Raw genomic sequence first — 13577 nt, forward strand, 5'->3', positions numbered from 1 at the left:
AGCACCTGAAATTCATCTGTTCTACTATGTTGTCTTTCTTTACACAACAAATCTATCATTACTTGTGTGGCGCTTTTAAGGGGTGAACATATAAAACAGGTGAACTTCAGGCACAATCTGGCAGCAACATTTCACAAAGGGAGTTCTCAGTCATGAAAAAACTAAAACAATGATGGCACTTTCAGTGCTGTAGCCCAACACAGTACTGATGGGGAGTTGGGGGGGGGGGGTTAACAGGCAAATTATAAAACTTCAGGTGCAAGCCTGCATTTTTTTCCCTCCCAAATGTCTGTCTTTGAAATCATTATAGAACAAAGCTGACAATTCAGTGCTACAAGACAAACTATGCTAAGCATTGTGTTTCTTTAGATATTCAGTGTATAAGACCAGTGTATTGTTGGGGAACTTTTGGAAGGGTGAGTGTGTAACGTGGATTTCGGGGCTAATCCAGGATTTAGTCTTTAAAGGCAACACCATTTAAAAAAGGCAACCATAAAAATGGCAGCATGTTCAAAGACAATCTGTTCTAGTGTGTTTAAAGTTGGTTTTATGAGAAAACTGTAAGGCCTACACAGAATTAATGTGGCACTTTTGGAGGGTTACGGTATAAAACAAACGAATTTCAGGTACAATCCTGCACCTATAGATGTTCAATGCAATCTACACAGTATTGATGATGAGCTTTTGGATGGTATTTGAACCCTCAAACCTTTACGGGCATCCGGGTCAATTACTGTATAAGGAAAAGCAGCATAAAACAATGATGTCATGATTTCAGTCTTATAAGATGATGCATTCTGTGTGGATAACGTCACTTGATAAGAAACTATAAGCACAAGCATCAGTGGGGAGCTTTTGGGGTGTGTTTCTCCAAAGACGAAGATAAAGATCAAAGGTTGCTTGCTTCTGCAGACACTCCCCTTTTTTGGGTGGCTAAAATCCACATTTTGAAAACCTACTGAAGGGCGTTATGGAGATAAAGTGTTACATATGTGCCGTGACACTTAACGCACTGATTTATTTGAATTCCCACACGTCAAAGAAGAGGGGATGGAGTCCAACCAGGAGAGGTCTCCACCTCCCTTCCTGACGTCATGCAAGCAAAGCCCGAGCTCTTGCACGACTGGATCAGTTCACTACGGCTTGGCTGTGACTGTCTCTCACTCTCTATGCACACTGCCAGGACTGTGTGCGTGTGTGTGTGGACCGTGCAAAGGAGGGGACTACGAGACGGAGCTGGAGGGAATAACACTTTGGATTTGGATACTAAACTGGAAAACTACCAAGCCTGCGCCCTGCCTTGCCTTGCCTTGCCTTGCTTTGCTTTTGCACACATCGCTTTCGCCGTCTCCTCGTCGCCTGACGTCGGATTGCGGCGAGAATGGAGCTCCCTGCCGCCGGGGAACACGTCTTTGCGGTGGAGGGCATCGAAAAGAAGCGCATTCGCAAGGTAAACTGGCGCCTGTTCTTGCAGGGAAATATCGAAATGGTGCGTTTAATTCCATATGAATGTTTTTTTCATCGCAGGGGAAGATTGAGTACCTGGTCAAGTGGCGGGGATGGTCTCCAAAGTAAGTCGTGTATTTATATATTAATACATAATTTAACTCATTGGAATGCAAATGAGTGAGTGCATATATGGGCTTTTTGTGTATCCGCGGATGCCTTCACTAATTTATGCGTGGGGAAAAGGGAGGGTAGGCACGGCCATGTAATCCCGTTTTAATTATTTCTGCTCTGCCAACGAATTTGCGAGACAGTGGCGCTAAAATGGCCGACTGGATGTTGGCGCCCGAACACACCACACATTTTTTTTAACTCTTCACAATGGTTTGTTATATGCTATATGCCATCACCTTGGAGTCACTGACGATGTTAGGTTACCTGTCCGTAAATCCTAAATAATGACAGTTATTTTGTCCCCTCCCTGCAGATACAACACATGGGAGCCAGAGGAAAACATCCTTGACCCCCGCCTCCTGGTTGCATTTCAACACAGGTGAGACTTGTGCTGCAGGTGGTGGCAGACTTTGCACTATTAAGGCCTCCAGCTCGACCGTGACCTTATATGGGCATAGGGGGAGGGGCTACAACCCCCCACCCTCACCCACACATCCCCTTGTATCTTGGGAAAAGGGCCAGTGAGAGTTCTTGAGCAAGGACAGGCTGGAATATGCTTGGAAGTAGTAGCAATATTGCAGGAAATTACTATATTGAAATAGCATTTAGAATCAAAAATGTATTTAAAGAAGACCTACGCCCACTTACACTTAAGTAAGTAAGCAGGAAACAATGGTTTTAGTGGTATTACTAAACAATTATTTGGTTGCTGCCTCATCACAACAGCATATTATGATACAATGCAGTTCCATAATAGTAACCATCCTAAAACACAGTACCTTCAAAACTGAGATTTATTATTGTGTTAAATGTTGAATGTCTCATATAGATTGTGCAGGTGTACCTAATGAAGTGACCAGTGAGGGTTTACAGGAGGACATATTTGAGGGCTAAATGCATCACGCGAGCGACCTACCAACCAATCAAAAACAATGCCAGGCCGTGAAGTTAAATGCTAATGAATACAAATTCACAAAACGTCATGTTTAAGGCTCCGTGAGACAGAATTAGCATTTATGCTGTCAAAGGTTTACACTATGCCGCTGGAAGCAAGCAAGCAGGCATGCATGTGTGTGTCTGGCTCCGTCCTGATGGTCATGCATGGAGGGCTGCTCTGTGCAGTGTGTGGATTCCTCGCCTTGCTCCCAGAGGATGGGGGAGGGGGGAATCCGACAAGGGAGCCAGTAATTGCCAAATCTTCTGTGAATGGGGAAGGGGGGGGGGGGGGGGGGGGGGGGGGGGGGGGTCACCTCGTTCTGATTTTTTTTGCATTTGGAAAATAAGCTCTCGACAGTTTATTATTGCGAACCGTGATGGTTTGAACATCTGTAGCTTCACAGTTAGATAATGCGGCCTTCATTCACTGCTGGTTATTTATGAGAAAGTGACACTGATAGCGCTTAGTGGCCTTGCTGGTACAACCACATTACACTTTTTATGTACTTGGTTTTTGTGTTCATGTTCTAAAATAGCTGGCTTGTATTATTTGCCTGTTAGATTATTAGCCTTCATTCATCCCACTGAGTGTTTTTCCAATTTGCCGTTTACCACGTGACCGTCATTACAGCTGTGTGAGCTGTGTAGAGGAGACATGGCAGAAGGGAGGATGTTTTTGAAAGACGAGCAGAGATTCTCTTGGCTGTAGCCTTAATTGAATTTCTCCAGGATAATGAGAATACAGTCTGGGATGATTACCATGGACAGGTATGCAAATAAGGACCATCATGCTTTGCAGAGCCAAATTCCACATTTGACCTTGAGTAGGTGGAGGAAAATGGATGACATTCTCATATGCCAGTTCTTATTCGATATCATTTTAAAAGTAGTAATAATAATCATGTTTTGCTTTCACAGGGAGAGGCAGGAGCAGCTGATGGGATATCGCAAACGAGGGCCGAAACCAAAACATCTTCTACTGCAGGTAATGCTCAGTCTCTCTGGCAGTGAGAGGCCAGAAAAAGGGGAGGCCGAGTGGGGGAGGGTTCCTGTCAGGTGTTCTAGAGCTGCTGTTATTATGGTGCCAGTTATTTTTAGTTTTCTTTCAGGCAGAGACGTCGCTAGGGGAGCGAGAGAGCGAGGTTCTTGATCTGGCTTGTCCTCAAGGTTACACAAGCATGTGTATTATTTCCTGATAATGCCTTGCTTTGTATGCAGGATGCAGTGGACTTATTCTTTTTCGACAACATGCTCGTTTTAGAGCAAGTGAATCAGCAGAGTGTTTTACCAGGGAACAAAATGTCTGAAAGTAGCGCTGTGCTTTTAGGTTTAATGGACCTTGTTATGAAGCAAATGTAGGCTGATTGCTAGTCCTTAGCTGGAGTCAGACGTGGTCAGGAATCAGAGATGAAGCGTGACATGTCTGCTGGCACTTGTCTGACCCAAAGGTCACAGCGAAAGGGTTTTGAACGTTCCACTGCAGTGCCCCTCTGAGGGCCTGAGGGGTCAGCCTGTGCTATAGACTGAGAAAGGGACAAGATGGTGGGTGACTAGACAGATCCGGCATGGTGATGGGAATCCTTCAATCTCACTCTGTTGGTTTTTATGTTATCTTAGGAAAGGCATGGATTGTTGTAGGCTGCAGTGCAAAAGTCTTAGGTCACTGTTGGATTTGTTGTTTTCACAGACATGAATTTCAGCAACCATTTTATTATATCTTCGCAAGGTAGAATACTATAAGAAGTCAAGTTGGATATACTTCAGAGTACAGCTTGTATCACACTATTGTATAAAAAGCTGGCAACATAAGTGAGTAGTAGAGTAGTACATGGTGACAGTGGTGTGCATGAGTGCAGCAGGCACTGGGGAGCTGCGGTTCATTGAGGGAAACATGAATTCCAACAGGGAGTGTGACATTCTGAAGCAGCGCATGATACCCTCCCTGGGCCGCTTGGCAGTTTTCCAGCATGATGAGGCCAAACAAGATGATCAAGTGCCTTGCTGACGAAGCTGTAGGCAATGGAGTGGCCAAGTAGGTCTTCTCCAGACCTGAACTCAAATGTCATCATGGAGGAGTGCAAGCGAATTCCAGTAAAAACCTGTGCAGCTCTGCTGAATTCCATGCTAGATAACAATGGTGCTAATTTGGGCATGTTCACAGTGAGGTGGACTCACTTGTGTTGCCAGCTAAGCTAATCAAAAACTGTAATCTTAGCAAGATTAAATATCTGAAAGAAAGGTAAAAAATGCAAAGAAGTTACCGGACAGGTTAGAGGTTCAACCATTTTCCTTATCTTAAGTCATAAGAAACTGCTAACAGAACAAGACCATTGATATTAAAGCACAATTTTACTTGGTTTGTTTCTTGTTCTACTGGCAGATATCATATCCAAAATATATACAAATACAATTTTTGTCTGCGTCCACAATGTCTGTATGGATGATCTTGGTATCAAAGGAAAATCCTGGCTAAGTGTAAATGAAGCGGGAAATATATCATAATACTTGCTAGACTTTACACAGTGCCAAAGTTGATGAATTAGTATTTTGTTTTATTAAATTATTGCTGGACATACAGTATGCTCTGGATGTTCACCTGTTTTGCCCATTTAAGTGCATGTGTTTTGAAATGTCTTGTCTTAATATACAGTTAATATTTTTAGCTTTTTTTTAGCTGAAGTTCTGCTGGTTAAGTGGATGTTTACATGGATGGGTTTATTTACACAAGCATTGCATAGCAATTACCATAGCAACACAGACTCAATCAACTCATAGATTTTAATATAAGAATATTGGTCTACATCGTAAGATAAAAATACTTGTTATTCAAAAAGAAATGTTTTTGACCTTCATTTCAGATGTTTAATTCTGCTTAGATTTCATTTTTTTCAGTGAAGATAGTATTACAAGTATTGAATCCTCAGTAATATGTAATGGATATACAGTTGTCCCTCGCTACATTGCGGTTCGAACATCGCTCCTTCCCTCTATCGTGGTTTTGAAAAATGAATTAATAAACGATTGCTGTTTTGTGGTTGACTATGGCCTATTATTAGTCAAAAAATATTGAAAGACAAATCATATGTGGTATTCTGGTCAGTAGGCATCAGTAATGTTACATTGATGAGACCTTAGATTACATTACCTTGAGTTTAGAACAAATAAATTACTAGTTAGCTACTAGTTAACTACTGTAGTTAGCTCAGTAGCTTGTTATATGCGATGAGTGGCGGCCGTCTCTTATGTCCCTGTTGTGATCCCGTAGCCTGTGCATTAGTGTTGCGCAATGTGGTGTAAGCAAAGAATAATAGGAGTATAAAGGTGACTATACGGGTGCTATTTCATGTCTACTGGGCTCTAATAATGGTAAAAACCATTAACAGTCAGTAACAGGTTTTTTATGCTTTAACAACAAAAATATTCTGTTTATTAGTATTGAGTCCTACTTTGGCGGAAATTCACGTATCGCGGTCGGGTTTGGAACCAATTAGCTGCGATAAACGAAGGACAACTGTAGTAGTTTGTATGTGATCCAGCCTTTTGTGTTTGAAATACCAGCATTTTTCCCAACAGTATCTTATCTCTTCTTGAAGGTACCCTCATTTGCCCGGAGATCGAGCATCCCCGCAGGTTTTGAGGACACATCTCCAGATGTAGAAGACTGCCCCAAGTCCGATCCCATCCCCGTTCAGCGTCCCCAGCCCCAGCAATACCAGCTGAACAGCAAGAAGCACCACCAGTACCAGCCCAGCAGCCAGGAGGTCCCTGCAGACCAGCTCACTAACAGCAAGAAGAAGTACATCTACCAGCTGAACAGCAAAAAGCACCACCACTATGAGCCTGACCCTAATATGTATGACGCCCAGGCTTCAAGGCTCAAAAAGGTGGTCAAAGTTCAAGAAGCAGACGGTAAACCAGCCAACCCTGGCTGGAACCTGCCTCTGGCACTGCAGCAGAAATGGGTTCGTGACAAAGACACAGGCTGCTTGAGTAAAGTCAAAGAGCTAGCAGTGGAGGTCAGGAAACCTGCTCCCAAAGAGGCCGAAAGTGAACATGCCCTTAAGCCCGATCCTAAGGACGCAACCCTGCCCAGTTCTGTCAGCAGCAAAATGAAGATAATCAAGAATAAAAACAAGAATGGACGTATTGTTATCGTCATGAGTAAGTACATGGACAGTCATAAAGTGCATGGAGCAAAGGGCAAACACGGGGAATCGTCAAGTGGAGAGAAAACCCAAAGTGGGGGCGAGAACAATCCAGCACACAGAACCAAAATGGTGGAGAACGGTATTCCCAAAGAGATATGCAGCAGTAGTTCCCTCCCTGCTGCAGATCACCCCCAAAAGTGTTCCCCGAAGGACAGACACTTCTTTAAACCATCACCAAGCACAGCAGAAGAATACAACACAGAAGTGGCTCGCGGCCAGGCGGACTTACCCGACGATCTACCCCTACAACTGACCGCCAGCTCGCCTTCTACGTCTTGGCCAGCTGACGCCAACATCCCCACCCCGACAATTATGGACCACATTAGGATTCCAGCTTATCCCAGCAGCCGGAAGAGAAAACTCTCCGACTCTGTGGATGAGAGGAGTGTTTCCAAGAGCTTTCTGGCTTCCAGAAGCCTCAGCGTTCCTAGCACTGGGGTCGGTCCACCTCAGGACAAACCTATGGACCTTCACTGTCGTGGACGTAGCAGCACATATGCATATGATCCAATGGACTGTGGAGACCAAGAGGAGCCCATTGATCTGAGCTGCCGAAAGACAAAGCAGCAGACTGAGTCAGAAATCCCACCTGAACCTCAGCCTGAGCCCCAACCTGAACTTAAACCTCAATCTGAGCCGCAACCTGAACTTGAACCACAACCCGACCCGCAGCCTGAACTTGAACCACAACCCGAACCTCAGCCTGAACTTGAAACACAACCCGAACCCCAGCCTGAACTTCAACAACAACCCGAACCCCAGTCTGAACTTCAACAACCTGAACCACAACCTACTGTCAAGGATGTAAGGGAAGATACACAGAAGTCGACTAAAGCAGCACCTGCTGAAAAGATCTGTCCTTTCATGGGAAATATCATCATCACGGACATCACGACAAATAGTCTGACTGTCACCTTCAAAGAGTATGTTTCTTTCTAAGGAACCCTTTTAAAGCAACTGACACTGTCCATATGTGCATACTGTAAAAAAAAGGAGATTTTGTACATAAGCAAATTTATAATTTATAATTCAAATTCAATATGTTTCTTATGATGTTTTATACTGTAACTCCTGAAACGTAGCCCAAGCAAGTGCCCTCGAGGATTTGAGTGAATACATTCAAGAATCCGTTTATTTGCTGTTGTTTCATACCTGTACCAAACTTGTAATCTTGAGATGTATGAAGGTTTATATGTATTTTGTATTGATGATCATGGATTATTTGGAGTCCTGGTGTGCGGTATAGGGAGGAACGTGGCAGGTCAAAAGTGATCAAAAATCAAAGCGAAAGCACTTAATTCCATTTCCATCCGTCGATTGTCATTTACCTTCATTATGAGTGGACAAACTGCTGCTCTTTTAAAGTCTTTTTCATTGATTTTTACTTAATTTAGTGATGGATGTAATTAATAAATTAGCTAATCGGAAAGAGTCAGAGTGCACTACTAGCTGCAACCAGCAGAGGTGCTGTTGATTCAGCTGCATGACATCAGCTGGGGAAGCAAAGCTAGTCACAACAAAATTAGGACACCCAGTTTGTGTAAGCGAACGCTTCTACTTCTGAACAGCTGTGGAAAAAAAGGTGAACATTTGTCAAAACATGCACCCTTTACTGTGTTGCCTGTGCTATTATTTTTCTGACAAATATACCACATTAATAAACCTGGGTTGAGTCACACAGCTCAAAGCGCTCTCCAAAACACCTACTATCAGGGTGTTTTGCCAAATCACTATGAAATTTGGTGCACATTTGGCAATAAAATTTAGCAAGATTGGTTGAAAAACATGGCCAACATCAATCCAAATGTCTTTCCAGGGGCATGTGTGGGACTTAACAACTAACTGACCATTTGCCTAATGATATCTTTATTACATGTATTGCATGTCTTCCAAAAGCGGGTGTCCTAATTTCTTCACATGACTGTACATCTGCTCTGCGGCAACCCCTACGGGTAGCATTAGTCTGATCAATATAAGAGATAAAAAAACAAAATCGGTCAATAATGTCAAAGAAATGTGCCCATCCTTACTTATTAACCGTTCCTGTTAAGCACTTAGAGTGTAGTCTGTCAAACACATGATTCTTGGAATATACGATGGATTAACATTGTTCATCTCAGTTTACCGCTCAAAGTTTACTAGTTTTATTGTCGTTACGTGTTCTGATAAAGGCATGTGACTGCTCTTTGCTAATTACCGGGGAAATGTGACTCGTCAAAGCTTGGTATAGACAGTAGTCTACAGTGCGCACGGGCTGTTTATGTTTTATGCTGCTTAGAATGCTAATGTTGAATCTGTTGGATGTACAGTCGAAATCACCTTGTACGCACATTGAATGCAAACACCAGTTATGAGAATGCTAACATTCTATGAGAATGAAATGGAAGAGTGCATATTTATTTGTCATTAAACAATAAGCTGCAAGTGATCTTTTAACAACTCTGTTTTTTCATTTTTTACTTGAATTTGTTGCTCTACTTTCTTGCACTGGGTTAAAAGGATTGTCAAGTTGGCTTAGGGGAGTTTGTGGGCTTACTGCCGTCGGCACAGTTTCACAATAAAGAAAGAAGTTCCTAGTAATGGTTGGCCGTTGCTGTTTGTTTGCATGCACTCTAACATCGCTGTGGCTTTTACTTGTACTTTTAGTCGAGAAAAAAGATGTTTCATTATCACAAGCAATTCCTGCACAAAGGCCACTTAGCACAGCCTAACAGTTTTTAAATGTTATCTCTACATTATGGGAGGGCAGGGTGGCGCTCTTATGTCAATCTTACATTAACCCTTTGTAGGGAACTCATTGAAATATGTTTTCTTTTTAAAACAATGTTAAATGGTTATTATATTTCTAACATGATCCAACAGTCTATTTTGCCTTACTTTGCTGATTTATTGGTAGAAATACACAGTTCTGCTGCCTTGCAGAGTTACCAAATATGGTTCCTTGCTCTATAAATAGCTACAAGGCAGGGCTAAAGCAGGAATTCCCGTCACGCTGAGCCAGTAACATTTGAATTACATTTCCTCAGGCATGTTTTGTGTGTACTGGCTCAAGGTTAACTTTGTAAGAAAGGGCTGTTTTTGCTACTTGTTTGTCCTAGCAGACCTTGGCCACCATGATGCTGCAATTCCTTCGCTGTAATGCACTAAAAATTCAAATGTCCGTGTTTTTATGTCACTTTAACATCATTACCTTATTTGAAGGTGAACAAAGCAAACTTATGCTACTTTTATGCTACTTATGCTTCACTTGAACTGAATTACATTGTCTCGCTATCCTACCGTCTTCCTGATGCCTAAGCTGGCTAAGAAACAAAAGGTACAAGTGTGGTTAGAAGTTCACAGACACTTACTGTATTGTGGGCATTCATTTTGGGCCTTATTGATTTATTTGAAACCTTCCTCTAGTGTGATACGATTATACAGCGTACAGCAACGATTTTTGATGCAGAAATGTATTTAGGATTTACTCTAATATACATACGGTTAAAATGAACTAGCAGTATACCTTTCATTGTTAATAAGAGACATTTTCCAGAAAATGAGGCCAATTAAGGGACATGATGGTCCGACTTTACCGGACCTTTTTTTTCATGAAAGTAAAAATATGGGGAACTATCAAAAATGTGAGGACGCTGTGAAAAAGGGGCAAAATACCCGAGTTTCCTGTGGAAAAAGCGAGGGTTGACAAGTAAGACAATGAGGCGCAAACAGCCACATAAATCTTTTAATAAGTGGTACTGTAGGTACTGGAATTTCTTTTAACTTGAGGCAAAGCCATAAGTTCTTGTTAGTGGTCATGATTGACAGCAGCTAATAGTGTTTCTGTGACGGTATAAAAAGGCTTTGTTTAACAGCACTCCCTGGATCGACCAAGGAATGCAGCGAAGATAAGAATTGTAGATATACACACGTTGGGAAGGTCTTTTGGAGACATTTCTACTTTTTACTACACGTGCAGATGCCAAGATCATCAGGTCAAACAATTATATGCGAGGATTTTGAGGAACAACCCACAACCACCAACGTTCAAGCCCGCCATGAACTGGAAACTGCTAGAACACCCGGCGTCACTGTCAAAAGTGAAGCCAGTTTTACATCACTGGGAGAATACCGACCAAGGAAACCGGCACCGTCAAGCCTGACTGAAATCTGCAGCCTCCCACATGGACAAGCCAGATGTTTTATGGTCAGCTGAGAGACAAAGATTGCGCTATTTCACCACAATAACGAAAACTGTGTTTGAAGGCGTCACTGTGAGTCTTTCAAAGAACACGGAGCAACTGTCAAGCGTGGTGGTGGCGGTAGCATCATGCTCTAAGGCTGACTCATGAACTACCTCCAAATCTTCAAATGAGCAGCTCGACAGCTGAAAACATACACACACACACACACACACACACAAACAATGGGTGTTTTTAGGACAATGAACCCAAACACACATCAAGCTTCTGGAATGCCCTCAACAATGCCCCCGACCTCAACCCTAGGAAGCATCATGATAGGAAACGAACCAAATTAGCTCTAAAATTCCGCCACAAAGAGTGGGGAAATATCCAGCCAGAATTATGCAGATTGTTGATGGCTACAGAAAGCATCAGCAGAGTCTAGTAAAACCTGTTCGATGTATTGTGGGGGGTGTATATGTATATATTTCAACCCGTGTGTACAATTTCGACCCTGTGCAAAAATGTTGTTTTAAAAATGACTGAAGATGCACGTGTAGAATCATTCCACCCTGGAAAATTCTAATAAATACTGCAGGACCTAAAAATGACATGTGTACCCATTCAAAATGGTAGTAAACGACATGTTTTTCTTTCTATCTTGTCAAGACGGGGATTTTCAACTCACATGATGAGCTCAAGGTCACATGCTTATAGTTCTGACTCATTCCCTCGGTCACGTGTCCCTACTCCACGCGCTTAAACTCAAACGAGAGTGAAACGATCACATGACGAGTAAATAAAGGCAAAAAGTGGGGCATTATTTTTGATCACTTTTAAAGTGATAGAACTGAACAATCCAACTTTCCGCGCGGGCCCCAAACGGATGCATGTGCGCGCGAGTCAGCCAATGCATCAAAGTGAAACACGCCAACATATTTATAGACATGGGTGATGTTTCACATTCCGCCTTTATCATCAGCAGCCTGCGCGAGGCCTTTTGCAAAAGGACTCTGTTACAACGTCAGGGGCGGCTTGACATAATACATTTAAATGTTAAATATGCAAAGTGCTCAGAAATCCAACACGCAAAATACTACTGTACTTCACTCAAGAAGAAAAAAACACATCGATAGAGGCGTGTATGCAACTCCATTAGGTACACCTGCACTAAAAATCCCATGAACATATGACCTTATTTAGTTAACCTTGCTGCGAGAGCGTTGTCACAAACACCCCTCAGTGCGACCCATTCTTAAAATAACAATACTCATACAGCGATTGTGTTGTGAGACCACGGACAAAATGTGAGCTGCAAATAGAAAATGTCGCCCGCTGCAAGCTCGGTGCAAGTATAGCGCAGCGTGCAGCACGCAGTTGCCCAGAAACCACACAGCCAATGGCGCTCTGTCTCCGTCTCTCGCGTCTTTTGGCGCTACAACATTGCGTCAGGCGCCATTGCGCCTCCTCACGTGCACGTCGCGTCTACCAAATATGGTCGCGCGTGGATGTGTGTGTGTGTGTGTGTGTGTGTGTGAAAGCGCCAACCGGGAAATCGTCAAAATGGTGGTTTCCACGGCAGCCGCCAACATTGCGCGTTCGCGCCCGTGTTTCTCCGTTACAACGTGTCTTCATTTATTGCCCTACCTCGTCCTCACGCCGTCATCTGAGGAAGCGCATATGTATTCATAATTATTGTTGCTGTTAATGTGCATCCTGCTTGGACGTTTTTCTACATTGAAGCGCACTTTTCTGAGCGCAAACCGCTCCAAAAAACAACGAAAATGCAGACACGTCTTTCAAAAATGTCATTTTAAAGGCTTCATTTGAATCATTATTGAAAGGACAAACTAAAGCACATCTCTGGTTTCTGTTTTGCATGCAAACAACAAGCCACGCGTTATTTTTTTTTTTTTTTTACTTTAAAGATAAAACTTAAAAAGGTACATTTAAAATATTTTCTCTTATTCCCAAATTTGATATATTTGACATCTTCTATCAATTTAGGCAGGAAGTGAACCTAATATTATTTATAACCTATTACTAATCATTCTAATAATGACTTCATGATAAACCATAGAATACGTATCATAATAATAATAATTTGCGTGATTAAAATCATGCATTTTTAGTACAATTTCATTCAATAAAATATACAAAACCATAGAAATATTTGCTAAAATGTGTTATAATTTATATCAATGTTAATGAACAAAAAAACCAGCAGTTTCACAATAATCAAATTCGATACAGCTGCAATTAATAAAATAACATGCACAGCAATATTGTTTTATCATAAGAAGAGGAAAAAAAGCTGATGATTTCTTCGTGATATTATTAAAATATAGCTTCCAAATTCGCATTTTTATGTTTTGTTCCTAATTTTTTATTCTTTGGAACGTCTTCTGATATATTTGACGTGCGTCTGCAGTCCCTCTCACGAGCTGTTATTCATTTGACTAGAAATGGAGAACTCCTACACGGGGCTTTTACAAAGCATTTTAACAATCGTTTCAAAGGAGAGCTCAATTGGAAATATGTTGCCATGCCTTTTTTGGTCCGCACTGCGTATTATTATTATTCTCGTGGCTGTGCATTTGCCTCATTGAAAACGATACGTCGTACTTACATGACAAGTTATGAGCCGCTT

At 42.1% G+C, this 13577-nt stretch overlaps 1 protein-coding gene across 1 annotated transcript; it reads left to right on the forward strand.

Annotated features, from left to right (window-relative positions):
* Positions 1-1095: 1095 nt before the first annotated feature.
* cbx4 (chromobox homolog 4 (Pc class homolog, Drosophila)) lies at positions 1096-9192 on the forward strand. The gene is made up of 5 exons (XM_054758935.1): positions 1096-1450; positions 1528-1571; positions 1934-1999; positions 3475-3541; positions 6150-9192. The coding sequence occupies exons 1-5, from the start codon at positions 1382-1384 to the stop codon at positions 7701-7703; spliced, it is 1800 nt and encodes a 599-aa protein (XP_054614910.1). The 5' UTR covers positions 1096-1381; the 3' UTR covers positions 7704-9192.
* The last annotated feature ends 4385 nt before the right edge of the window (positions 9193-13577 follow it).

Source organism: Dunckerocampus dactyliophorus, chromosome 18 (assembly GCF_027744805.1).
Source record: "Dunckerocampus dactyliophorus isolate RoL2022-P2 chromosome 18, RoL_Ddac_1.1, whole genome shotgun sequence".
Lineage (NCBI taxonomy): Eukaryota > Metazoa > Chordata > Actinopteri > Syngnathiformes > Syngnathidae > Dunckerocampus > Dunckerocampus dactyliophorus.